The 25,242-nt window shown below is 39.4% G+C and overlaps 1 protein-coding gene across 4 annotated transcripts in view; it reads left to right on the forward strand.

The window, feature by feature from the left end:
* The window catches only part of ADAMTS3 (ADAM metallopeptidase with thrombospondin type 1 motif 3), a 260,534-nt gene extending 235,521 nt beyond the window's left edge, over positions 1 to 25,013 (forward strand). For all 4 annotated transcript variants that reach the window (XM_053217261.1, XM_027058162.2, XM_027058163.2 and 1 more), the window contains exons 16-22: positions 7 to 87; positions 2,040 to 2,203; positions 7,826 to 7,991; positions 10,541 to 10,673; positions 14,480 to 14,687; positions 16,762 to 16,879; positions 22,303 to 25,013. In XM_053217261.1, the coding sequence (XP_053073236.1) occupies positions 7 to 87; positions 2,040 to 2,203; positions 7,826 to 7,991; positions 10,541 to 10,673; positions 14,480 to 14,687; positions 16,762 to 16,879; positions 22,303 to 22,859 (1,427 nt within the window). In that variant the 3' untranslated portion in view covers positions 22,860 to 25,013. The remainder of the gene's footprint in view (positions 1 to 6; positions 88 to 2,039; positions 2,204 to 7,825; positions 7,992 to 10,540; positions 10,674 to 14,479; positions 14,688 to 16,761; positions 16,880 to 22,302) is intronic.
* Positions 25,014 to 25,242: the final 229 nt, after the last annotated feature.

Raw genomic sequence — 25,242 nt, forward strand, 5'->3', positions numbered from 1 at the left:
GCAAAGGGTACCTTAAGATGTTTGATATACCCCCTGGTGCTAGACATGTGTTAATCCAAGAAGACGAGGCTTCTCCTCATATTCTTGGTAAGTGTTCCTGTCTGCTGGCTTTGCTTTAGCATGACCTTAGAGAAATGTCAAAGAAGTCATATATATATAGAGATATATATGTGTGCAGATGCGTGTGTATATATACGTATATGTGTATGTATACATAGATATGCAAGAGTTAGAATTACATATAAATGCATTACTATATGGTTTTTGTTGGTCATTTCTCCCCACTATTCTTTCTTTAAAACAAGAAATATGCAAAAACAGAGCTCTAATTTTTGGTGACACCTGCGTTGGTCCATTATTTATGTGGGGAAAAAAAGTTATTTAACAAGGTTTTTATGCACTTTTTCTCTGTATAAGGGGAGGAGAAAAATAAGTATGTTAATAAAATGCATTAAATTAAGGAAGAATATCAGAAAAATTTGCCATATATAGGTTGACAAATTTGTTCTGATATTTTGGTTGATGCCATACTATATGCCTCTCCTTACTTTTATTGCATTTTAAGTTATTTTACCGAAAAGCAACCACATGTGAATTTTACTAGTCTAGTGCAAATTTTCCTAATACCAGTTATGTGTCCGGTTTCTGACTGGCACATGGAGATCCATTTGCATGGCTGTTTATAATTTCCACAAGAAGATTCTTTTCCTCCTTTATGAGAGGATCGTGTAAAAATGGCATTATCTTCAAAGGTCTATGTACCAATGTGTAAAACCTAACTTCCACTTGTTCCCTGATCTATTAAAGCACTAGGAAGCTCTCTGAACTCAGGTTGCATCTGTCAATCCCATGAAAATTTGCCTCTCAAATTGCTTTTTCTTTTTTCAAATGGGTGGCTTAAAAAAAAATGAATTGTTTTATGGTGTGTCATAGAATTTTTTTTAGTATTTAAATTATATTTGGGGCGCCTGGGTGGCTTGGTCGGTTAGGCGTCCGACTTCGGCTCAGGTCATGATCTCGCGGTCCGTGAGTTCGAGCCCCGCGTCGGGCTCTGTGCTGACAGCTCAGAGCCTGGAGCCTGTTTCCGATTCTGTGTCTCCCTCTCTCTCTGCCCCTCCCCTGTTCATACTCTGTCTCTCTCTGTCTCAAAAATAAATAAACGTTAAATTATATTCACTGCTAGATTCCTTAATAGTCTAGCAGTCAACCATAGTTCTTTCTCCAATAATTCAAATTGTTTATTTTTTCTCCTAGAATTCAGATTGTTCTCCTTGGAAACATCAGACTTGTTTTAGAAAGCTCAAGCGGAATAAATGTATTTAACTAAGATTGCTCATGTTTTCTACACATTTTCAATAGATGGTAGTAACATGAGCTTTTATTTTATGTGCTGATAAATACCTCCAAACTTTAGAATCCCATTTGCTATTTTTTATCCATTAGAGAAAGCATTTTTAAATAATATATAGTATACCTGTAATGCATTAAGAATTCTATCATCAATAAACAGCTTTTTCTAGCCATACAAGTAGAGATGTGGCCTTGGCATTTCACAAACATAAGAACTAATTGTTTATTTACCTAAAAATTAGTTCAACTATGTTGGATATCTATAAATATTTTTACAAACTTGAAAGAGATGCACAGTAAAGAAGGTGTTCTATTATATGCTGTCCTAACATAAATGATTTATGTTCATTATTATAGAAATATCCATAATTCTCAAAATATTCCCAGCTTTCTAAGGAAATATATAGGAAGAGTGAGTTAGAAACCATTAACCTTTTTGACAGTGTTTTCAACTAGGAATATTTGCCCATTTCTATCTCCCATTTAACCGTTTTGCCATTGTTTTTGATTAGCGAGGGAGTGCTTTTTGAGGATTTTGAATGCCTAATGACTGGAATGGGAATCATACCAGAACTAACACTCATTTTGATTGCTTTGATGCTTAAGAGGGGATAGATTTGCTATGGATCACCAAAACTACAATATGATAAAATAAAATGTATGCTGGTTACTCATTTTTCTTCCTTTAGCTATTAAGAACCAGGCTACAGGCCACTACATTCTGAATGGCAAAGGGGAGGAAGCCAAGTCACGGACCTTCATTGATCTTGGTGTGGAATGGGATTATAACATTGAAGATGACATTGAAACTCTTCACACAGATGGACCTTTACACGATCCTGTTATTGTTTTGGTATGTAGTATTACAGACTCATGATGTAGTGGGTTTAATTTATGTCCATTTTAGTTTTATAATTACTTGGTCTGAAAACACTTTTACCCTAAACATTGTATATTTAGTTGCTTGTTTTTATATTATTCCATTTATCTGCCTGTCCCTACTCTGTGCAACTTGGTCATATATTTTATTATATGTACATTTTAACCCAATAATGTAGTATGATTGCTGATTTTTAGTAATCAGTTATGTGGCAAAGACAAAAGAGAAGAGAGATTTTTATATTTACCCACATATTTACCATTTCTTTTTTTTAAATTATTTATTTATTTTTCTTTTCAAGACAGAGAGAGAGAGAGACAGAAGGAAAGAATGAGCGGGGGAGGGGCAGAGAGAGAGAAGGGATATTTTTACCCTGTTAGAGGGAGTTCAAGGAATTGGAGGGGTCACTAAGAAAGTAGGCGTGACCACAGGGTGGAAGCAGCATGCACAAGCTTTATTGACCATTGAGCAGGTTTGAGTGCAGGGCCACCATCCAGCAGAGATGCACAAAGGAACTCCTGGAAGAGGAGGGATTGGAGAGGGGGTGTTTCTGGTTAGGCGATGTCACTCAGCAGCATAATGGGGAGTCTCTGTACTGAGTCCTCCACAGAGCAGCAGCAGCAGCTTGGGGTCCTTGTAGCCATAGTCTTATTTATAGTTAGCAAATGTTGAGTGCGGTTTCATAGGGGTATGCTAAGTAACAGGGCCTAAAATGGATACAAATGTGCTTGTTTGGGCTATATTTAAAAGAACTGTGTGTGTTAAAATTTGAGTTTGGTGCTAGCAGGCTTCTGAGCTAAAAGGTCTGAGCCTGTTCCGAAGAAACAAAAGTAGGGGCCAACACGCAGGAGCCATCTTTGGCTCATTTACGTGACACTTGTCTTCTACAATCCATCATCTATGATGAGAAGTCAGCCTCATTCATATTGCTGCTCTGTATGTGAAGTATCCATTTTCTCTGGCTGCCTTTTAAAGATTTTCTCCGTATCTTTTGTTTTGTTTCATTTTGTTGGTTTAGCTGTTTGACTGTGATATGCTTAGTTTGTGATGTTCTTTGTCTGTATCTGGCTTGGGTTTCACCAGGCATCTTGGTGATCTAAGTTTGATGGTTTTTTGGGGGTTTGTTTGTTTGTTTGTTTGTTTGTTTTTACCAAATTTGGGTTGATTCCACAAGTGTGTTTTTCCCCCATCTCTCACTCCTCTTCTCCTAGGCCTCATTTACACGATTGTTCCATAAGCTCCTGGACCTTGCTCATCCTTCTGTACTCATTTTTTTTTCTCTGTTCTTCAGATTTGATAATTGCTATTGAGCTGTGTTCAAGTTCACTGTGTCTTGTGTGGTCTTCAATCTGTTGTTGAGCCCATCAGTAAATTTTTCATGTCAGTTGGTGTTCTTTTCTAGAATTTCCACTTGGTCCTTTTTTTTTTTTTCCCAAAAAAAATCATTTCCATTCCTATGCTGAGATTTCCATATATTTCACCCATTATGTCTAATGTTTTCTTTGAGTCCCATGTCTTCATGTTGTCTGCTTCTATGGGCTGCTTTTTTCTCTTGAGTATGTGTCACATTTTCCTGCTTATGAGAAATTTTTAAGTGCACACAGGACATTATAGATGGTAAGTTGTAGGGTGTTTGGTTTATGTTGCCTCCTTTTTTTGAAAGTTTAGTTATTTATTTAGAGAGAGACAGAGAGAGAGAGGGAGAAAGGGAGAGAGAGCACAAGTGGGGTAGGGGAAGATAGAGATGGAGAGAGAATTCCAAGCAAGCTCCATGCTGTCAGCCCAGAGTCTGATGCAGGGCTCGGCTCTAACTCACGACCTGTGAGATCACGACCTGAGCCGAGATCAAGAGTTGGATGCCTAACTGACTGAGCCACCCAGGAGGCCCTATGTTACCTTCTTTACAAGCTGTTGGGTTTTGTTCAGGCTGTCATTTTCTCCTGATTTTTGGAGCCTGGTTTATGCTTTGTTAGGGCTGATCTGTTTCATTTTGTCCTTATTTTAATGGCATGGCCTGTTTGATACCTTAACTGATTACCTGAAGTGTTAGTGAGGTCTCTTCATCTAGCTATAAAAGAACTCCTATGTCGCTAGCCCTGCCTGTCTTAGTCCCAGCCCCACAGCAGCCTCTCAGTAGTAGTCGGCATGGTGTCTTGGCTGGGGCATGCACAGACCAGCCTTCAGTCTAGGATTAATGCAGCTTCTGAGCCACCCCTCTGTGTAGCCCCTTCTTTAGTGTCCTGCCTGCAATTTCCAAACACCACCCTCCATCTCCTCATCTCAGTGAGATTGCTATTTTGGCTTAGCCTCCTGTTCCCTGCGCCAGGGTCCAGAACCTGGCCCCATCAGGAAGCTGGGACCTGGCATGTTTCTCTTCTTGTTGGAATCACTATCCTTTGCTGTGTTATACAGTGCCCCCCAAAAAGTTCCTTCCTATATCCTGCCCAGTTTTATTGCTTTTAATATCAGCAAGACAACTCTTATTACTCTCTCGTGAATGAAAACAGAAGACATCTACTTGATTTGAAAAATACTGTTGGATTCTGTATGCAAATATTTATTGAATTCTCTATAGAAAATATTATACTAACTTAAAGCCAAAGCATTCTACTCAATTCCAAGGTGTTTTTATACTCTTTGAAAATTATTTCTCTTTGGTGAAGTGTCTGTCCAAATCCTTTGCCCATTGTTGAAGTAGGTTTTGTTGTTTTTTTTTTTTATTTGTTGGGTTTTAAGAGTTTGTTACATATACTTGATATAAAATATATGATTTATATTATAAATCTTTATAAAATATATGATTTATCAAATATTTTCTCATAATGTATAGTTTCTTTTTGTTCTCCTAATAGTGTCTTTGAGAGTAAAATATTTTAACTTTCCTGAAGTCTAATTTATCCATTTTTTCTTTTATAGATCAAGATTTTGGTATTCTATATACATTTTTTTCCTGCCTAATCCAATGTTAAAGTATTTTCTTCTTTTTTTTGGTAGAAGTTTTATAGTTTTATATTTTATATTTTGAGTTGATTCTTATATAAACTTTGTGTGATGTGTTAGGTTATTATTTTTGCATATGGCAGTCTACACTACCTATTGCTGCATAACAAATTACCCCAAACTTAGTAGCTAAGCACAAAGCAACACTGATTCTCTCGTAGTTTCTGTGGGCCATGTATTTGGCTGAAAATGGCTGCTGAAATGGCTAGTTGTGGCTCAGGGTATCTCATGAGGTTGCTGTTAGCTGTGGCTAGTCACCCCAAGGCTCCACTGGGGACATCTGCTTCCTAGCTCTGTCACAGGGCTATTGGAAGGCCTCAGAAGATTTCCTCTAAGTGTTTCCATGTGGTGGCTGGTGGGCCTGAGTTCTTCACTACGTGAGCCTCTTCATAGCCTCCTTAAGTGTCCTTAGCACATGACAGCTGGCTTCTACTAGAATGAGTGATCCAAGTGACAGAGTACAGCCAAGACAGAAGAGTCTTTTTTAACCTAATCTTGGAAGTGACATCCCATCACTTCTCCTGTTGTCTGTTTACTGGAAGCAAGTCACTGAATCCAGCCCACACTGAAAGGGACAAGAATTAAACTTCACTCATTGAGAGAAAAAGGATCAAAGGATTTGTGGACACATTTTTAAAGCCACCACAATGACTTGTTCCAGTACCATTTGTTGAAAAAAATCCTCTTTTTTCCATTAAGTTTTCTTTTCATCTGTGTCAAAAATTAATTGTTCAAATTTATGGGGGTTTATTTCTGTCTTTCTGTTCCATACATTATATAATTTCATAGCAAAAATATAACTAATCAAAATTTTATTAAATTCGAATGATTGGAGATCAGAAGCTCTATTCCATTCATATAATTACCCTGCATTCTTTTCCAGTGGCACAGGCCTCATGGTTAACTGCTGTTAACTGCCAGGATAACCTACCTCAAGGCTTTGTCCACTGATATCTGGGTGACGGCAGGGAACAATGTGAGCTAGAGATATAAGATGTGAGCTACAGATCTTATATCAGATATGAGATCGGTAGTTAGGACAGTGGGGCATGGCAGTCTCTATCACCTCAGCCTTTCTTTTCCTCTCTAAAGGGCTGGACCCCAGGTTGGGAGCCCTGGAGCATGGCAGCGAGCTGTCTGGGGCTGAAGGCAATAGGCATCTGGCTACAGTGTAAGGGTCAATGCTTGGTTTGTAATGTTGTTTTAAAAATAAAGACTAAGGGAGAAAAATAAAACAGAGGCCAGATAACCAAATCCTTCATTCTAGTTGGATTTAGTATTACCCAATTTCTCAAGCAAAAGCTATTTCTAAAAGTTTAGTTTAAAATACTAGTGAATTGCATGTTTTTCTCTTTGTATAACTGATGTAATCGTATAAAAGCTAGTATGTGCAAGGCAATAAAAACTTATTTTTTTAAAAAGAGTTACATTGCCCCAAACAAAATTAAAGAACAAACTGAAAAAACAGAATATATTTGCAATGCTTATTACAAAAGGATTAATTCCTTATTGCGTGAATTATTTAGAAAAAGATATGTATACCAATAAAAAAGAAGACATGAACATGTAGCGTATAGCAGACAAAACACAAGTGACTAATAAACCAAGAAAGTTAAACATTAGTATTTATCAAATAAATAACAATTAAAATAACAATCTTTTGCCAATCAATGAACAAAGATGACAATTATATACTATGTCATCTGAATGGGTACATTCATATACTCTCATCATGAAAGTAATAATTGTTCTAACTATTTTGAAGGGCCATTCCCCAGTCTATTATAAGAACAACAACAACAAAATGCTTATACCCTTCAGCTCACTAGGAAAATCAGAACTCACCACAAAGATGGGGACAAATTCTAATCAATACAAGTATATATTAACAAGTGAATGGTTAAATAATGCACACTACCTTTAGAATTAAACACTTTGCTGACATTTAAAGGTATGTTTTCAAAGAATATTTACTATCTTGACGCATTAAGTGAAATAAGCAAAACCAGAAAAGCATGCATGGGTACACACACACACACTCACACACACACACACACACACACACACACACACACACGCGCGCGCGCGCGCGCAATATGCAAATATCTTGAGGGCATATTGCAAAATAACAGAAGTTACTTTGGTTTTCTCTGGTTTGGTAGAATCATGGATAATTTTTATTTTCTTTAGATTTTTCTATAATGGGTACATTTTCTGGAGGGAACATTATATTTACCATCATGACAAAAGAGTTACTTTAAAGAATAATTTTCAAATGCCAAAGGAGATCTATAACTTAATGTATATATTAAAGAAATCTATGGTGAATCATATTGTGAAGTTACGTTTTTATTATGTAAATCTTATACCTAAGTATATTTTTTATACTTTTTATGGTCCAAGTCTTTTATATTTGCATTTTTTTTCTTAAACAAGGCATACTTGCACTTTAGGTGATAGAAACATTATATTTTTAGAAACTGCTTGAAAGTCTTCCAGTTTTAATAAGAGCGCTATTCTAAAATATTTGTAATTTTTATTCAAAATGTAAAACCTCTTCAGATGACTTACCTATCTGTTCCATGTGTATATTAGATCATACCTCAGGAGAACGACACCCACTCCAGCCTGACATATAAATACGTCATTCATGAAGATTCTGCACCTACAATCAGCAGCAACAATGTCATCCAGGAAGAATTAGATACTTTTGAGTGGGCTTTGAAGAGCTGGTCTCAGTGTTCCAAACCCTGTGGCGGAGGTAACAATTGAACACATTTATCACATTCAAATGTCATTCATAGAACACCAATTACTGTGCTTTCTGCCTTAAAGATTGCCTCTCATTGAGGCTGCGATCTGAGAAATAGCAAACATACCAACAAAACATAAGTACAAAACATTTTTACTGAAATCTCTGAATCTACAAAGGATAGGAGTCCATTCATGACAACTGGAAACCTTCTTAAAATCGTCTTGCTCTTTTCCTTCTGGTTCTTTTTGTCTCATATTCATGAAATGGGGCCTCTAATGACTTTACTCTTCCCCAGCTCCCCCAAATGCTGTGTCCTGTGGTTCCAGCCTTTCTTCTTCTCCATTTTACTTTCCATATCTGTGCATTTCTTTTCTATCAGTGTTAATAATAAAGGAGCTATTAGTTGTACCAGGTAGCAGGTGCTGTTTTAAATGTTCAGTGTATTAGTGCATGGATACTCAGAATGATTCTGTGAGGTCAGCACTATGATTCATTGTACTGATCGGGGAAAGTGAAGCCCCCGGGGAAAATAAGTAATGTGCCCAGATCAGAAGATACAAACCCAGGTGGTCTGGCTTCTGGCTACATGCTCTCACCACATTGTGCCGCCTCTCTGCCCTTTCCCAAGTTAATCTGTTCAGCTGTTCTCAGAGTTTTTCAGTTTCTCACTTCGTCCCTTACTCTAGTTCTGAACAATAAATGCTCCAGAACTGAGCTGGCCTAGAAGAAATTTTCCCTAACAGGTAGGAGAAGGCAAGGGGCTTTCACAACGATGATGTTGAGTAATTGAGAACAAAAAATATTATTCAGAGTAGGGAATGCATACATCAACCATTTATTTTATCATTTTAATTCAAGGATGTGTGTCTAAAGAAGTTTTTTTTTTTTTTTGAGGTAGACAGGGCATAAAATGTTTTCAATTAATTATTTAAAATGATACTTAATCCATTATAAGATGCTCATTTAATTTGAATCTTCCCTTCTGCCTCACCCTCAACATCTACTTGGTTACAAGATTTGTCAGAAGCACCTTTTTAATATCTACCACATCTATTTATTCCTCACCAGGTTTCCTGCATGATTTTGAAAGGGAAGATTATTGCAAAAGTCTTTTAACTAGTCTAATTTGATCTTCTGCTCTTCCTTTATTTCCAGGGTAATTGAATGAATGAATGAATGAATGAATGAATGAGTGGAAGTTTATTATTTCCCTGATTTAACTCCTTTAACATCCTAATGTGTTCTTCTGAAGGCATAGCATAGGTTATGTAGTATTCTTGCCAAAAGTAAATAACCTGAATCTAATCATTAGGAGGCAACTATATAAAACCCAAATTGTGGGACATTTTACAAAACAAATAGCCTATACGTCTCAAAAATATTCAAGATAAAAAGATGCTCAGAAACGATTCCTGCTTAATTCCATGACAACTAAATGCAGTGCATAACCCTTAATTGGAAAAAACATTGCTGTAAAGATCATTATAAGGAAAACTGGAAAATTTTGAATATAGTCTGTATATTAGATAATAGCATTATATCTATGTTAAGTATTCTGATTTTAAGAATTATGTAAGAGATGTGCTGGTTATGAGCAGTATGCTGAAGTATTTAGAAGTGAAGGATCAGAATTCCAGCAACTTACTCTCAAATGGTTCCACAAAATTTTACATATATATTACATACATTGCATAGTATAATTAATATATCACAGATGTAAAAATATGTTTGTATTCACCTCAAATACAGTGACATGTAACACAAGGTTATTGAGATATAAGGGATACAAATATTCATTGTGCTTTCCTTACAGCATTTTTGTAGGTTTGAAATTTTTTAAACGATCTTTTAAAAATATTTATATTTATTTATTTACTTACTTAGAGATGTCAGTGTTGGTGATTGGAGAGACCTTCAAAAACTCCCTATGACCATCAAGATAAAGTCCAAACACTAGTCTGTCACTCAAGGCTTTTAAGATTGAATTCTTTCCTATTTCCTACCCCTTTCACACTTGAAACTTGGGCATTCAAACAGATCTTCAGTTTTTTATGTGTCATTTCCTTTGCTTGGAGTATTGTTCTGCTTCATTCCCTTTACCCAATATTATTTGAACTTCAAGATTCTGTTCAAGAAATGCTGGTTTTGTAAGCGCTCCCTGCCTCTCCTCCAGCTGAGTTTGAGAACTTCTCCTTTGTGTTCCTTTGGTGCCCTCTACAGTAAATTACTTACATAACTCTCTGAAAGCTTGTGTCACTGGGTATTATCACCATGGTTCTCAAATCTGCCCCTCACAGTAGATGGTGTGTATTCAGGGTCTAGTTCATTAACACATGTACAGGTGCTATTTAATAATTTATAATATTTATTAAACGTAGGCTCTGAAAAGTTAAGGATTTGTTTATTTAATTTACTTCTGGATCTTCAGCATCTACAACAGTGCCTGGCCTGCTGTATGTACTCAGTAAATATTCAGTGAATGAATGAATGATCGATCAGATATATCACAGAATGAAGAAGTGATTAAATCCAGAGAAATGTATTTCCTTTCCCAGGTTTCCAGTACACTAAATACGGATGCCGTCGGAAGAGTGATAATAAAATGGTTCACCGCAGTTTCTGTGAGGCCAACAAAAAGCCAAAACCTATCAGAAGAATGTGCAATATTCAAGAGTGCACACATCCACTGTAAGTAGTCATGTTAATTATCATACACTAAAGACAAAATGATAGAAATTTAAATATCTTCAGTCTGTTTGTTTGTTTGTTTGTTTGTTTGTTTATTTATTTATTTTAGACAGATCACACACAAGTAAGGTAGAGGAGCAGAGGGGAGGGAAGAGATAGAGCGAGAGAAAGAGAGAGAGACAGAGAGAGGGAGAGAGAGAGAATATCTCAAGCAGGCTCCATGCTCAGTGCAGAGTCTGACATGGGCTCCATACCACAACCCTGGGATCATGACTTGAGCCAAAATCAAGAGTCAGATGCTCAACCAGCTGAGCTACCCAGGCACCCCTTAATTTTATTTTTAGTCAAAGCTAATGTACATAGCAGATTTAAATAGTCAAATCATTTTATAGGAATTATATAAAGCTGTGGCTCCCTGCCCTTTACCATAGTCCTGCTCCTTAAAAACAACCACTTTCTAGCTTCTCTTGGTATTTGGTAACTACTTGTTTCCAACTCTCTAAGTAAAATGTTTTTGTGTCCACTTGACTTTTTGGGGTGGGGCAGGTTTTGGACATTATGTATATGGAATTTCCAACGTGGGAAGTGAAGGATTTTGCATTCTTTCATAATCCTTCCCCAAATAGACACCCACAGCCCAGACTTATCTCCCTCCATATTTCTAATATTGTTATAACCCATCTTTTACTGATAATAATATTCAGCGTTTATATTATTTTAACGACTTCTGTCTCTCCTAATAGTGGAGTCACTTACTAGCATGCTCCTTTTTTTCCTATTGAAACTTTGTTCTAGAATTATTGAATGTCTTGGTTTTTTATATTTTGTTTTCTACTAATTTTCACTAATTCATCCCTAAACTGTCTGCCATGAGTATCCATCTCCTATAAATACTAAACACTCAAGTATCCTGTCACTTGTAACTTCTTAGAGATCTCACTCAGAAAGTTCCAGTTCTGCCCTCCTGGACTTCTGCTCGTCCTGATGTTTCTTTTTACCTCTTCCTAGGTATTCCTACTCCCTTTCTTTTGCATCAGCTCTTCTGTTTCCTGTATTTCTTGTCTTTTTATCTTTTCATGTATTCATTTTTTTCTGGTTGGTCATATCTTCCAGTAGCTTCATGAAAAAAGTATATACAAAGTAAAAATGTTTATATAAGAAGTTGTCCTACACCTAAGAAAAGTAGATAAGAATTTGAAGTATAAGGGTATATAGGAAGTCTTTCTTCTACCCTCACTCTTGATCATTTGGACACACACACACACACACACGCACACACACACGCACGCACACAAAATTCCAAACTGTAATGTATTTTCCTTCAGAATTTTGAAACCACTGTTTCATTGTTTTCTAGAATCCCATGTTGCTGTTGAAAAGTCATTTGCTATTCTGGTTCCCAATGCTTTCTAGTTTTGTCTGTCATTGAAAGTTTGTAAGATCTTTTTTTGTTCCCAACGTCCTGAAATTTCACTGTGATGGTACTGCCTTTTGCTAAACATTTTTCTTCCATCGTGCTGTGCACTCCATGACTTTTTAAAACACAAAACCAATTATCTTTCATCTCTAGGAGATTTTCCTGTATTTTTTCTTTAAAAAATGTCCCCTATTTTTTTCAATGTTCTTTCTTCCTAAGATATCTGTAGTTAGGATTCCTAAACAGATCAAATTTTCTTTTCTTTTCTCACCTATTATTTATTCTACTTGCTGAATTTTTCATTTTTGCTATCATGTCATTAATATCCAAGAGCACTTTAATATTCAAGCAATCTGTTTTCTTCCTCAAGTGTTCCTTTTTAAAGGCACTTGATGCTTATTTCACAGATGTAATGTATTTCTTTACCTCTTTTATGATATTAAAGATGATTTTCTTTTTCATGTATTATTTCTTTTGAGTTCTTTCCTTCTGTTTCTTTTCTCTCCTCCATCATTTGTGTTAGAGGCTGTGTCTGGTGATTATTGGCTGTTCACATCTGTGTAAGAATGAAGTGTTAAAAGGGCTGCTTGGAAGCTTGCTTTATGGTCAAGACTTGTTTGCTGGTGGGCTTCCCTGTAGGGTGAGCTGGCTGGGCTATTTCGGTGAAGATCCTCAATTAATTGTGTATTAGGGCTTTTAATGAAATGATCAGATTCCAAAGAGCAGAATCAATTTCCTGCCTAGGGGTTATAGCCCTATTTATATAGGAAGTTGTATATATGTAGGGAGCTAGGGTTGTCTCACCATTCCCTATGTGGATTCTTACATCACCCCCTGTCTTCACTTTGGTCTCTTTCTCTGTTGTCTCTTGCCTATATCTGTTGTCCACAAGCTACAAGTCTCGTTCATCGTCCACATAGGATAAGCCTCAAACCTCCTGCTGGCTTAGAGGGCAAGGAGCAGGATGTCTTTTCTAAGAGACATTTCATCAGCCCCCTGTTTTCAGCCCTGCCTTCACCCACAGTTTCACAGCCCACACTTTGACCTAAGGGCATAATCCAGTACATTTCTGAAGTTCCACCAGCAAGTCAATTTGCTTAACCAGCCTCTACTGCTGAGTTAAACTTCATCCTTAGGTCTACTGAGTTAGCAGCCATATGTCCCACTGCTTTCTGGGTTCCAAATTTTCTTCTAGTGTCTTCTATTCCATTTTTTGTTTACCTTTGTGGATTTATGCTATTTTTCTCCTTTGTTGTCATTCTAGGATTTTCAGGAGGGGAAAAAGGTAACCAGGAGTATCTATGACAACAAAATGTATACTTCTCCTATAATAATCTGTCTTCCAGTGAGAGTTAGTATTGAGGCCTTTAAAATTGAGAACAATTTCTTAGTTGGTGCACTATGTTTTATGCCAGTTTGGTGGGCTAAAGCGATCTTAAACTGTGAATACCAAAAACTGCCAAGGCTTTAGCATGGTTATACTTTGGTACCCCATATATATGGAAAGAAAAAAAATACAGAGGGAAGGTAGCTTTGGAAAGGATAAATAATAGCCTGCCTCAACTACATTTTGACAGACATGATTAACCAAATGGAATCTGTGGTGACAGCCCTTTGGAACCTGGATCCATAATATTGTGTCCACAGCTGATGTGGAGAGTGTTGGGGGCCTTGACATCAACACCAGAATTTGGCCACGTCCCATGGCAACTCTTTCTGAAAATACCTTTTTAGAAAACTTTCCATCAGGTGTACTCAAGCCCAGGACGCACACTACCTTTGCCTTTTTGTCAAGCCCAATCAGGGCCAATATGGAGAGCTGAATTTTCCAAACAGGATAGATATGACAGGGAGCCTTCTCAGCAACAATTGTACAAATGAAATAGTCATCTCAGTAAGAATACTAAAACGTGAGTGGACTCAGGATTTCTTGAAAAAGCAGCAGCAGCCAAAACAGTTTGTCTCAGTAAGTGTCGGATGGATTCCCTTTTTAAATTTCCTTTCAGATGTGTACCACCATTAAGCCACCTGGCTGAGAGTGAGTTGGTGTATTTTTTAAAAATTGCTATAATGCCCGAACCTAACCAGGCAACCTTAAGATGAGTTTCAGAAACCCTCTGTCGATCACCCTTTAGAAAAACAGGTTTCCAAGTCAGTGGGAAGCAGAAAAATACTAAGGCGTTAAAAACAGAAGTGTCTGGCCTATTGCTGCTAGAAAATTCTAAGACTTGGGAATTGCTTGCTGCATCCACCCTTCTGAAACTGCTTCCGGAACTGCAGCGCGCCCCCTGGGTGGCGCGTCGCTCAGAGAGCAGAAAAGGCTAGGCTGCGGGGCAGGAAGGTGCATGACATGCAGTGACCATGTCCAATCCTAACCCCCACGCCGCAGCTGGGTCGCGGAAGAGTGGGAGCATTGCACCAAAACCTGCGGAAGTACCGGCTACCAGCTCCGCACCGTGCGCTGCCTGCAGCCTCTGCGCGACGGCACCAACCGCTCTGTGCACAGCAAGTACTGCGCGGGCGACAGGCCCGAGAACCGCCGGCCCTGCAACAGAGCGCCCTGCCCCTCCCAGTGGAAGACGGGGCCCTGGAATGAGGTGGGCGTGGGAAGCCCGTAGGCGTGTGTGTGTGTGTGTGTGTGTGTGTGTGTGTGTGTGTGTGTGTAAGCACGTGCAGCGGATTTTCGCTTGGCTCACGTATCACGTAGGCATCATGCAGGTGAGAAACTGCCACCTGTTTTGTCATCATCGAGCACCTAGAGGTACTAGGAAAAACTATTTTTTTTAATTTTTTTTCTTACATTTTATTTACCTTTGAGAGAGAGAGAGAGACACAGAGCACAAGTCGGGGAGGGGCAGAGAGAGGGAGACACAGAATCTGAAGCAGGCTCCACACTCCGAGCTGTCAGCACAGAGACCCATGTGTGGCTGGGACCCACGAACCCTGAGATCATGACCTGAGCTGAAGTCAGTTGCCTAACCGCCTGGGCCACCCAGGCGCCCCCAGGAAAAATTATTTTAAAACAAATGCTTGCATTGAAGATGAGTTGGTAGGGGCAAACCGTGGTTGGATGTTTTGTAACATAGAAGAGTCTATGGGCGACTGGTCTTCTGTTTAATCTTTGTTGACTTCACCATTCCTAGGAATAAATTCCAGACCCCTGAGAGTGAATGCAGGGCCCTGCCCCACATGGCACCATGCTGACTCTCCCCCCCCCCCACTCCCCTGACCACCTCCTCCTCCTCTTCCTTCTCCTCCTCCTCCCTCCCTTCTTCCTTCTTCTTCCTTTCTTCTTCCTTCATTTTCTTTCTTCTTCCTCTTCTTATTCTCCTCCCTATCCCCCTCCTCCTACCCAACCCCCTCCCCCTCCTCCTTCCCCTACCTCTCCTTCTCCCCCACCCCCTCCTCCTCTTCCTCCTTCTTCTTCTTTCTCTTCTTCTTCTTCTTCTTCTCTTCCTCCTCTCCCCTTCTCCCCCTTCTTTTCCTCCTTCTCCCCCTTCCCCTCCTCCCCCTCCTCCCCCTTCCCTTCCTTCCCCCTTCCCCTCCTCCCCCTCCTCCCCTTCCTCCTCTTCCTTCTTCCCCTTTTCCTCCTTCTCCTTCTTGTCCTTCTCCTCCTCTCCCTCCTCCTCCTCTCCCTCCTTCTCCTCCTCCCCTCCTCCTCCTTCTTCTCCTCCTTCTTCTCCCTTCTTCCCCTCCTCCCCCTCCTTCCTCTTCTCCTCCTTCTCCCCCTCCTTCTTCCCCTTCTTCCTCTCCTCCTCCTTCTCCTCCTTCTCCTCTCCCTCCTCCCCCTCTCCCTTCTCCTCCCCCTCCTTCTCCCCTCTCCCCCTCATCCCCCTCCTCCCCTTCCACCTCTTCTTTCTTTCCCCTCCTCCTTCTTCTCCTTCTTCTTCTTCTTCTCCTCATCCTCTTTCTCTCCTCCTCTCCCTCCTCCTTCACCTCCTCCTCCTTCTCCCCTCCCCCTCCTCCTCCTCTCCCTTCTCCTTCACCTCCTCCTTCTCCTCATCCTCTTTCTCTCCTCCTCCTCCTCCCCCTCCAGTCAGAGCTCTGCCTTCTTCAGGCGTAGCTGATATAACATTACACCAGTTTCAGGTGTACAATGTAATGATTCAGCCTTTGTGTATATCTTATAAAATGTTCACCACAATAAATCCCATGCTAGCTCTTCTTACTCTGTTGTTCTTTATTCCAACTCTGTATTCTCAAAGTTTCTTACTATTCCAAGAAGACCATGCTCATTCGACCCTCCTACCTTTTCGCTGCTGGCCCTTCCCCCTCCTCTTGTCTGACTACCTCCTCCTCACCCACTACGGCTCATCTCCAGGGTCCAAAATACCACCTTCCAGGGCTGCCTTTCCCACAGTCCGTCCTCTACATTCCAAACCCAAAGAAGCCTTCCTCTCACAGGTGGATCCTGACAGAATACTGTCACTTGGAGTCTGCTTACCATTTCTCAACAGCAATGTGCCCAGGCTGGTACATGATGAAGTCAGGCTATAAACCTATGATTATCTGTCTCCAAAATGAGATAGATCTTCAGAGCTGTGCAAGCGTGTGTGTGTGTGTGTGTGTGTGTGTGTGTGTGCACGCGCGCGCATGCATGCGCATGGAGAAAGGGAGAAAGATGGTTCTCGGTGGAACAAACGTCTATAATTCCAGCCTTTGTTTCTATAGTGTTCAGTAACATGCGGTGAAGGAACAGAGGTGAGGCAGGTCCTCTGCAGGGCTGGAGACCACTGCGCAGGGGAGAAGCCCCAGTCCTCCAGAGCTTGTCAGCTGCCTCCCTGTCACGGTAGGTGTGACACTGACTGGTTTCACTGCACTGACCATGGTCTTTAAGCCTCAAAAAAAACGAATTTCAGGACAATCTCTGGAATTCCTGTTTGCTTATCAAAAAATAATCTAAGGAAAACCCCTCTTAAGACATGATCTGAATAGTGTTTCTCCAGATGAGAGTTTGAGCTATATCATAACCACTGCAGCCTTCGTGGTTCCTTTCAGGTGCTAATGCTGGGGTGAGGGCATGATGTTTGTCTGAAGCTACTGCTGATTTGTCTTTCTAGTAGGAGAAGCGACTTACTTTCTCTCTGTGATTGTCTTTACAATTTCACATCAGTTGTGAACGGCGTAGTATGGCAGAAGGTTTTGAAATATATTACTGTAGTTCAGTTTAGGCATGTGGGTAATAAACATCCTTCACAAAGCCGTGTCTGTCATCTGTCCCTCCATATGGGTGCGCTTCAGCTAGGGCATTGCAGAATAGGCACCTTGCACGCATGCAGACGTCTGCCTAGCCTGCCTCCTTGCTGTATTGCAAAAGCAGAGCGCACTTTATTTTCAACTACGTATCAGTGTGCTATGATAAAACAAAATATATGTTGGATGGTTTCAGTTTCTATCACTCTGTCTCCTTCTTCCTCCTTTTGGGTGGTTTTCTTTCTTTACATCCATCTCTGTCCTCTGTCTCATTTTGTATCACCATTTGCTGGCTTCTGTCTCTCATTTTCTGTATTGGTCCACTCTTGCTTCCTGTCTCTCTGACTTACTGTCATTTGCAGCCTATAGGTTGCTCACTTTCTCTGTGTCTGTCACATACCCTTTTCAGCCTTGTTCTTCTCTCTCTCCCTGCCTCCACCCCTTCTCTCTTTCCCTCTCTTCTGTCTCCTCATCTCTTCCTGTCTCCTTTTCCCATATTCCTTCTTTCTCTCCCTAACATCTCCCTCCAGGCTTTTTCTAGCTCATGTGTCTGTGTCTCTCTTTCCCCCCCATCTTTCTCGTTCTCAGGTTGCTCTTCCCTTTCTCCCCCTCCCTGTTCCTCTGCCTTCCTCTCCCACTCTGTGTCTGTATCTCTCTCTTCATCTCCCCCACCCCCTGTCTCTGTCTCTTCCCTTCCTCACCTTCTTTCTTTCTTTCTCCCAGCCCCTGTGTCTCTGTTCCTCTGCGGTGTCTGGCTCTCTTTCTTCTTGTACCTTCCACTGCCCAGCCTGTTTCTTTCTCTCTTTCTCTCCGCCTGCCCCCCGCCCCACCTCCACCTCATACATCCTCCCTATTCTGTTCCTCCCTTACCCACCCCACCTCCCCTATCACAAGCTTCCTCTTAAATGCCATTCTTCTAAATCTGTACCTCATGACATCTGTGGACGTTACTGTCACACTGGTGAGACTTGGGACTCAAAAAGTTGCCTATTTGTTGGTCTACACTATAGGAAGCCCTTAATACTGACCTCTGTTGAATGGTACTTTATTTTTTTTCAAGGAAATTGTCAAGGCACTGTTGTATCAAATGTCTCACCTTTTTTTGAGGAAATTTCACATCAAGTCCTTTAAACCTTACAAATTATTTCACTATAAATTTTTATTTGAAATGCATGGGAGCAAGAATAAGTATGACCATGAGGGGGAGACAAAGGACTTATGTATTTCATCATTTTTCTCTGGAAAAGTATATTTAAAAATTCAAAACACAAGCCAAAGCCAAAAGAACAAACTTTACCCAGTTAGAAACTGTGAAGTTCACTGTTGCCATAATATTTTATTCTTATGTATTACTGCCAGGAGGCTGGCTAAAAACTTCCTGAGTAAACTTTATTACCTTAATAGCTGATAGAGCTATGTATTTCTGTAAATATGCCCAATTGTCAGAGAGCTGCTTGGTTCTCTTCCTTTAGCTAAAAGAAATCCTTTTTAATTGTACAACAGAGGTGCGAATGAGATGGTCTAACTGTGTTAGGGATTCCACATTCTTGTAGCTGTTCTCTTGCTCTGAAATCCAGGCCCAACAGCCAATTCTACAAGGTCGAAAAGGCCACACATTTCTGTCACACATTTCAAGTAAGCAATACTTCCCTTCAGTCTCAAACTGCAACTAAAACCAAATGGCCTTTTGAGACTATGTGTAAAATGCTTTTCCTTCTTATAATAACTTCCTATAATGATCTGGCCACAGGACAAAACAGCTAAAAAGCTTCCTTAATTTAAGTGATTGATTTTGTCATATGAATCCTTTTCCTAAGCCCCACTTAGATGTACTATTTCATTGTTGCTGTTAAGCCCTTCCCATGTGTCCGGAGGCAAATTATGATAAAATGAATGTATTCTTTTACTCTTATTTGTTTTTTTCTCAGACTGTCTCTCCCTTTTCCTTCTCTATACAGAAGCATGTTCTGGCCCTAATTAGACCCAGGTTGTGAAGCATTCGGTGCAGTGCTGAGGTGCTCACGCAGAGAGGGGAGACCCACACGTGGACTCAGAGAGAATAGGTCACGCTTTGAGCTGGGCCACAGATGGGGGTGAGGGGGGTGAAGGGAGGCGCAAGGGGGTGAAGGGTCAGAGGGAGAAGAGAATACAAAGTCAAATAAAGGCCTCTCATCTCAGGACCTAGAGCCTTAAACATATGGAAGAAGAAATTAATCTTATTTTAAGATATAGGCGTAGAAAAGGTAATTCAGAAGTGATAAGGGTATTTGAGGTGAAACCCGTGAATATGACTCACAGGCGTTCACAACATAATTAGATGATTACCTTAGCTAACATCAAATATTTAGACACGTCATACCATCTAATAGATCTGTAAATGTCAGGCAAATACAGGTCATTCCACAATTTGGAAAGGGGATATGGTATTATAACTCTAATAGATAATTTTATAATTAATTTTATAATTTGTAATCGGTAATAGGTATAGGTGGTAATTTTAGCTGTTTATTGCTCTTGCCAACTGTCTTTTCTTCCCCAAACTTTAGAAAAAAAGGTTCTTTATTTCTTTAGCAATTTATATGGCAGGTTCCTTACCTAGCCATAGGGCATTACTCAGTAACACACTGTAATTTTAAGTGATTATAGTACATAAATGCCACAATTTAGAATTCTTTGTGTTTATGATTTGGACATAGGATCAGTATTTCGGAGTTGCACCGAGTTCTTGGGCTCTGCATAAGATATGCCCTAAAATGGCTGAAAATAAGTATAAACTAATGTGTCCATGAGCTCAACGTTTGGAATTTTTTGGAATCTAATTCTTATAATTTATAATAAAAAAATTAAAAAATAATAAAAATAGTCCACACACATCTGTATTGTTTTATGAGTGTTACTTTAGTAAGGTACATAAAGTGTTATCAATTCAATGAAATTAAATTTTAAAACCATGAATTTTTCAAACGAATGTTGGTATACTTTACCCAAAGTTATGCTTTCAAATAACAAATAGCCTAAGAATATTCAGTAGTGAAAATGAAACCATTGCATTGACTCTGGATATTATTTGATTCTTTCAGTAATACATTTTTAAGATTTAATTTGTTCCAACAGGTCTTTAGAATTTATTATGATTTTAAATTTAGATTTAATGTAGAAGCTACTCTATTAGAAAGCCAGAAAGACCGTAAAATTAAAACACACACACACACACACAAAAAAAAAACAGGGAGCATCTATACGGCTCAGTTGGTTGGGCATCCAGCTTTGACTCAGGTCATGATCTCATAGTCTGTGGGTTCGAGCCCCGCGTCAGGCCCTGTGCTGACAGCTCTCAGAACCTGGAGCCTGCTTCAGATTCTGTGTCTTCCTCTCTCTCTGCACCTCTCCCCCCGCCCTCCATGTTCTCTCTCTGTCTCTCTCTGTCTCTCTCAAAAATAAACATTAAAAAAAAAGGTACTGAACAAAAAGAAAAAAAAAGATGTCTCCTTTATATCCTACAAATATTTGTGCCAAAATGAATCCTATTTTCTCATTCTAAAATGAGATATGTGTTCCTACTAGGAAGAGAAAGTACCCTCAATCTGCAGACTCTTGACAGAGATGTTAAAATGGTGGTCAACCCAAGTGCTCTGCACATAAAGAACTACGTCAGTGAATTTCTCCAAATGTTCATATTTTTTATTGAGGTATAACTGACATATAACTTTATGTTAGTTTCAGATGCAATATAATGATTTGATATCTTTATACATTGTGAAATGCTTACAACCATAAGTCTGGTTAATATCTGTCATAATATATAGTTACAAAGTTATTTTTTCTTGCAATGAGAATGTCAAAGATCTACCTTTGGCAGTTTTTAAATATGCAATACAATATTTAGTCATTTGGACATTTATTTTATGACTAAAAATTTCTACCTTTTGACCCCCTTCACCCGTTTCACCTACTCCCCAGCCCCTGCCTCTGGCAACCACCATTCTGTTCTCTATCAATGAGGTTTTATTTTTCGATTCCTCACACAAGTGAGATCATGCAGTATTTGTCTTCCTCTGAGTTGTTTCATTCAGCATAATGCCTCGAAGGTCCATCCATGTTGTAAATGGCAAGATTTCATTCTTTTTTATAACTGAGTGATACTCCATTGCAATATATATACCACAATTTCTGTATCCATTCATCCATCCATCACTGGACATTTATTTCCATGTCTTGGCTATTGTAAATAATGGCGCAGTAAACATGGGGTGCATATGTCTTTTAGAATTGGTGTTATCATTTTCTTCAGATACATACCCCTTCTCGGAATTATTGGATCATATGGTTGTTATATTTTTAATTTAAAAAAATTTTTTTAACATTTATATATTATTGAGAGGCAGAGAGACACAGAGCATGAGCAGGGGAGGGGCCGAGAGATGGAGAGACCCAGAATCTGAAGCAGGTTCCAGGGTCTGAGCTGTCAGCACAGAGCCCGACGCGGGGCTGGAACCCACGAACCGTGAGATCATGACCTGAGCCGAAGTCGGACGCTTAACCGACTGAGCCACCCAGGCGCCTCTATTTTTAATTTTTTAAGGAGTCTCCACATTGTTGTCTGTAGTAGATCCACCAATTTACATTCCCACCACTAACCTTCATATTTTTTTAACTTTTATTTTTATTTTTATTTTTTATTTTTGAGACAGAGACAGAGCATGAACAGGGGAGGGGCAGAGAGAGAGGGAGACACAGAATCTGAAACGGGCTCCAGGCTCAGAGCTGTCAGCACAGAGCCCGACGCGGGGCTCGAACTCACAGATCGTGACATCATGACCTGAGCCAAAGTCGGACGCTCAACCGACTGAGCCACCCAGGCGCCCCATAACCTTCGTATTTTTAATGAAAGGCTCGTTTAGATAACTCCCATTAATGTTAGATTTTACTTAAAATTTTTTATATTCATAAACAATTTTAATTCTTCCCCTTTATTTTATGTTTAGATGTATGTGTTATTTTGTCTTTTAATTTTTACAGATGAGCCATGTTTGGGAGACAAGTCCATCTTCTGTCAAATGGAGGTGCTGGCACGATACTGCTCCATACCAGGTTATAACAAGTTATGTTGTGAATCATGTAGCAAGCGCAGTAGCACCCTGCCACCACCATACCTTCCAGAAGCTGCTGAAACTCATGATGATGCTATCTTTAACCCTAGTGACCTCCCTGGATCTCTAGCAGTGCCTACATCTTTGGTTCCTTACCATTCAGAGCCCCCTGCTGAGAAGAAATCTTTGAGTAGGATTTCTTCAGTGGGAGGTCCAAATGCAGTCACTGCTTCCAGGCCAAACAGTAAACCTGATGGTGCTAACTTACCCCAGAGGAGAGCTCAGCAAGCAGGAAGCAAGACTCTGAGACTGGCCTCCCCACCCGCCAAGAGTGGCCACCTCAACTCATCTTCAGAAATGGCTGCCGCCCACTTCCTTGCAGTCGGTGATTCAATAGGTGCTTCTTCTCAGGCAAGAACCTCAAAGAAAGATGAAAAAATTATTGACAAGAGACGTCCCATAAGATCACCCACTTTGGAAAGATGAGAAAGTGAACCTCAACGGCTAGCAATCAGAGGAAAACCCGGACAAGCTCTCTCTCCCCATGGTGCATACTTGTTTCAAGTGTAAATCTCCGTAAATTGTCAACTCATTTTATCTGTACGTGGAGGAACAAAAAGTGCTGGTTCACTTTCTAGTTGCTTTCATCCTCCTTTTGTTCTGCACTGACTCATTTACCAGAATTCATTGGAAGAAAGCGCCAAAGATTATTAATAGAAGGAAAGTAAGTTGCTAAGTGTGTTGGTCACTCTCTAAAGCAGCAAGCGGACTGGAACCAATTATGTATATCAGCTTTTTTTTATTTTTAAAAAGTTACACTAAAAACAAAAAAAGAGGTGCCAACAGTTTACACTTTAACAAAATATTTTGGAAATGGAGCAAAGAATTCTTAGACTTGTATTCCTATTTATCTATATTAGAAGTATTGTATGAGCGAATTTGCAGCTGTCGTGTAAATACTGTATATTGCAGAAATCAGTATTATTTTAAGAGATGTGTTCTCAAATGATTGTTTACTATATTACATTTCTGGATGCTCTAGATGCCTGTTGTTCAGTATTGCCTTATTTGACATTCTATGGGTTGATTTTCAAAGCAGAATATTATGAACAAGAAGAATCGTAGCTGCTGACGACACAAAGGGTGTTGTTGTGTGGTTTTGTTTAATCAACAATGCGATACGTACATCACAGAAAAAGAAAAATCAGATGTGCTACAGATGTACAGATTTCCACTTACCTATTACCTTCCAGCCTTTATATAAAAAGGGGTAGGATTGGTGTCTTAGTATACTTGTGGTCACAGGGAACAGAGACTAGTAAGTTAGCCTGTGCAAGACAAAATTAAAACCCTACTACCGGGACCCCAATAGGCACCGCTGAAGTGTCCTGTGTTCTTGTTGTTTTTTCTTTTCCCTTTGTTGACATATACAAACGGTTATACCCAATGTACTGTAATAACAACAAAGGGAAAATGTTTCGAGATCATTTGTATGTTGGTAGCCGAGAAAAGCATCAACGAACTACAGTTGATACCCAAGTATAGCAGGACTCTGGGGCTTTGGAAGAAGATTCAAGAAAGTATTTGTCAATGGTTGCAATATTTATTTTCTGCATGGTTCATATCCAAATGTTCACAACCACAATGCATCTGACTGCAATAATGTGCTAGTAATTTATGTCAGTGGTCACCTTGCTCACAGTGAAGCCAGAAATGCTCTCTCCAGGGAGTAGATGTAAAGTACTTGTAAATAGAATTCAGAACTGAAGATATTTATTAAAAGGTGATTTTTTTCTTGATAGTATTTTTATGTACTAAATATTTACGCTAGTATCAATGACATATTTTAGTAAACTAGAGAGACACAATTAGAGATGCACATTTTGCGCATGGAAGAGAAATTTAAGCAAATACAGCAGCCAAATGAAAGAGCTAAAATTAAATTCAATTTTATGCACACTTTTTGCATTTTGAAAGTAGTTGATACAGAGTTAATGACTTATTCCCGTTCAATGACACATAAAATAGTATGGACTCAGATAGCTGTTTAAATGAAATGATGAATTAGAAACACTTTTTTTTTAAGTATATGAAAGAGATAAATACTTAGAAGAAAAAAGAAAGTGTTGTGAGCATAATGTTTTTGAGGTCAGTTCCTGAACTGTCTAAAAATGTATTATGCGAACGAACTACAGTGATGTTAACCTCTCCAAGCACAGAATGTACAGGGACCTTTGCGTGTTAACCATGGCAAACTCACAGCTTCTCCTACTGACTCCGTACCTCTGAAGAATCGCCTGCTACTTCATGTAAGACTTTTCAAGTTGAACTGAACGAGGTAAATTCCAGATAGGAAAACAATCTCTGAACCTCAAGCGGAAGTCATTTTTTTTCCCCTAAAAACTTCCCAGGAATGAAATTCTCTCTAGTTTGCTTGCATATGTATGCATCTGGTCCACAGGAGAATACAGAGCAAGATCGTCACACGCATACAACCTCCCACAAAGTTGTACATATTTGTTATACTTCTGGTCTCTGAGCTTCCTTTTCTACTAAGCTAAAAATTCCTTCGGATCAAAGTGTAAACTACTGATGCTGTTTGTTGTATTGGGAGCACGTAGCAATAAAAATGGTAACAAACATAGACCTGGCTCTATCTAGGTTTCATCATTACATTCATCACTGGGTAACGGAAACTTCTTTTCCTCCTGCAAAGTGAAATGGTATCAAATGCATTAGCTCCTCGGACTTTCTCTATAGAGGCTCAAATAAAATGACAGTGTCTCCTATCCTCACACCAGGATGTATCATAATATGTTTTTAATTAAAAAAAAAAAGAGAGAGAGAGAGACACTATGAGTGGTCGCTT

Source organism: Acinonyx jubatus, chromosome B1, assembly GCF_027475565.1.
Source record: "Acinonyx jubatus isolate Ajub_Pintada_27869175 chromosome B1, VMU_Ajub_asm_v1.0, whole genome shotgun sequence".
NCBI lineage: Eukaryota > Metazoa > Chordata > Mammalia > Carnivora > Felidae > Acinonyx > Acinonyx jubatus.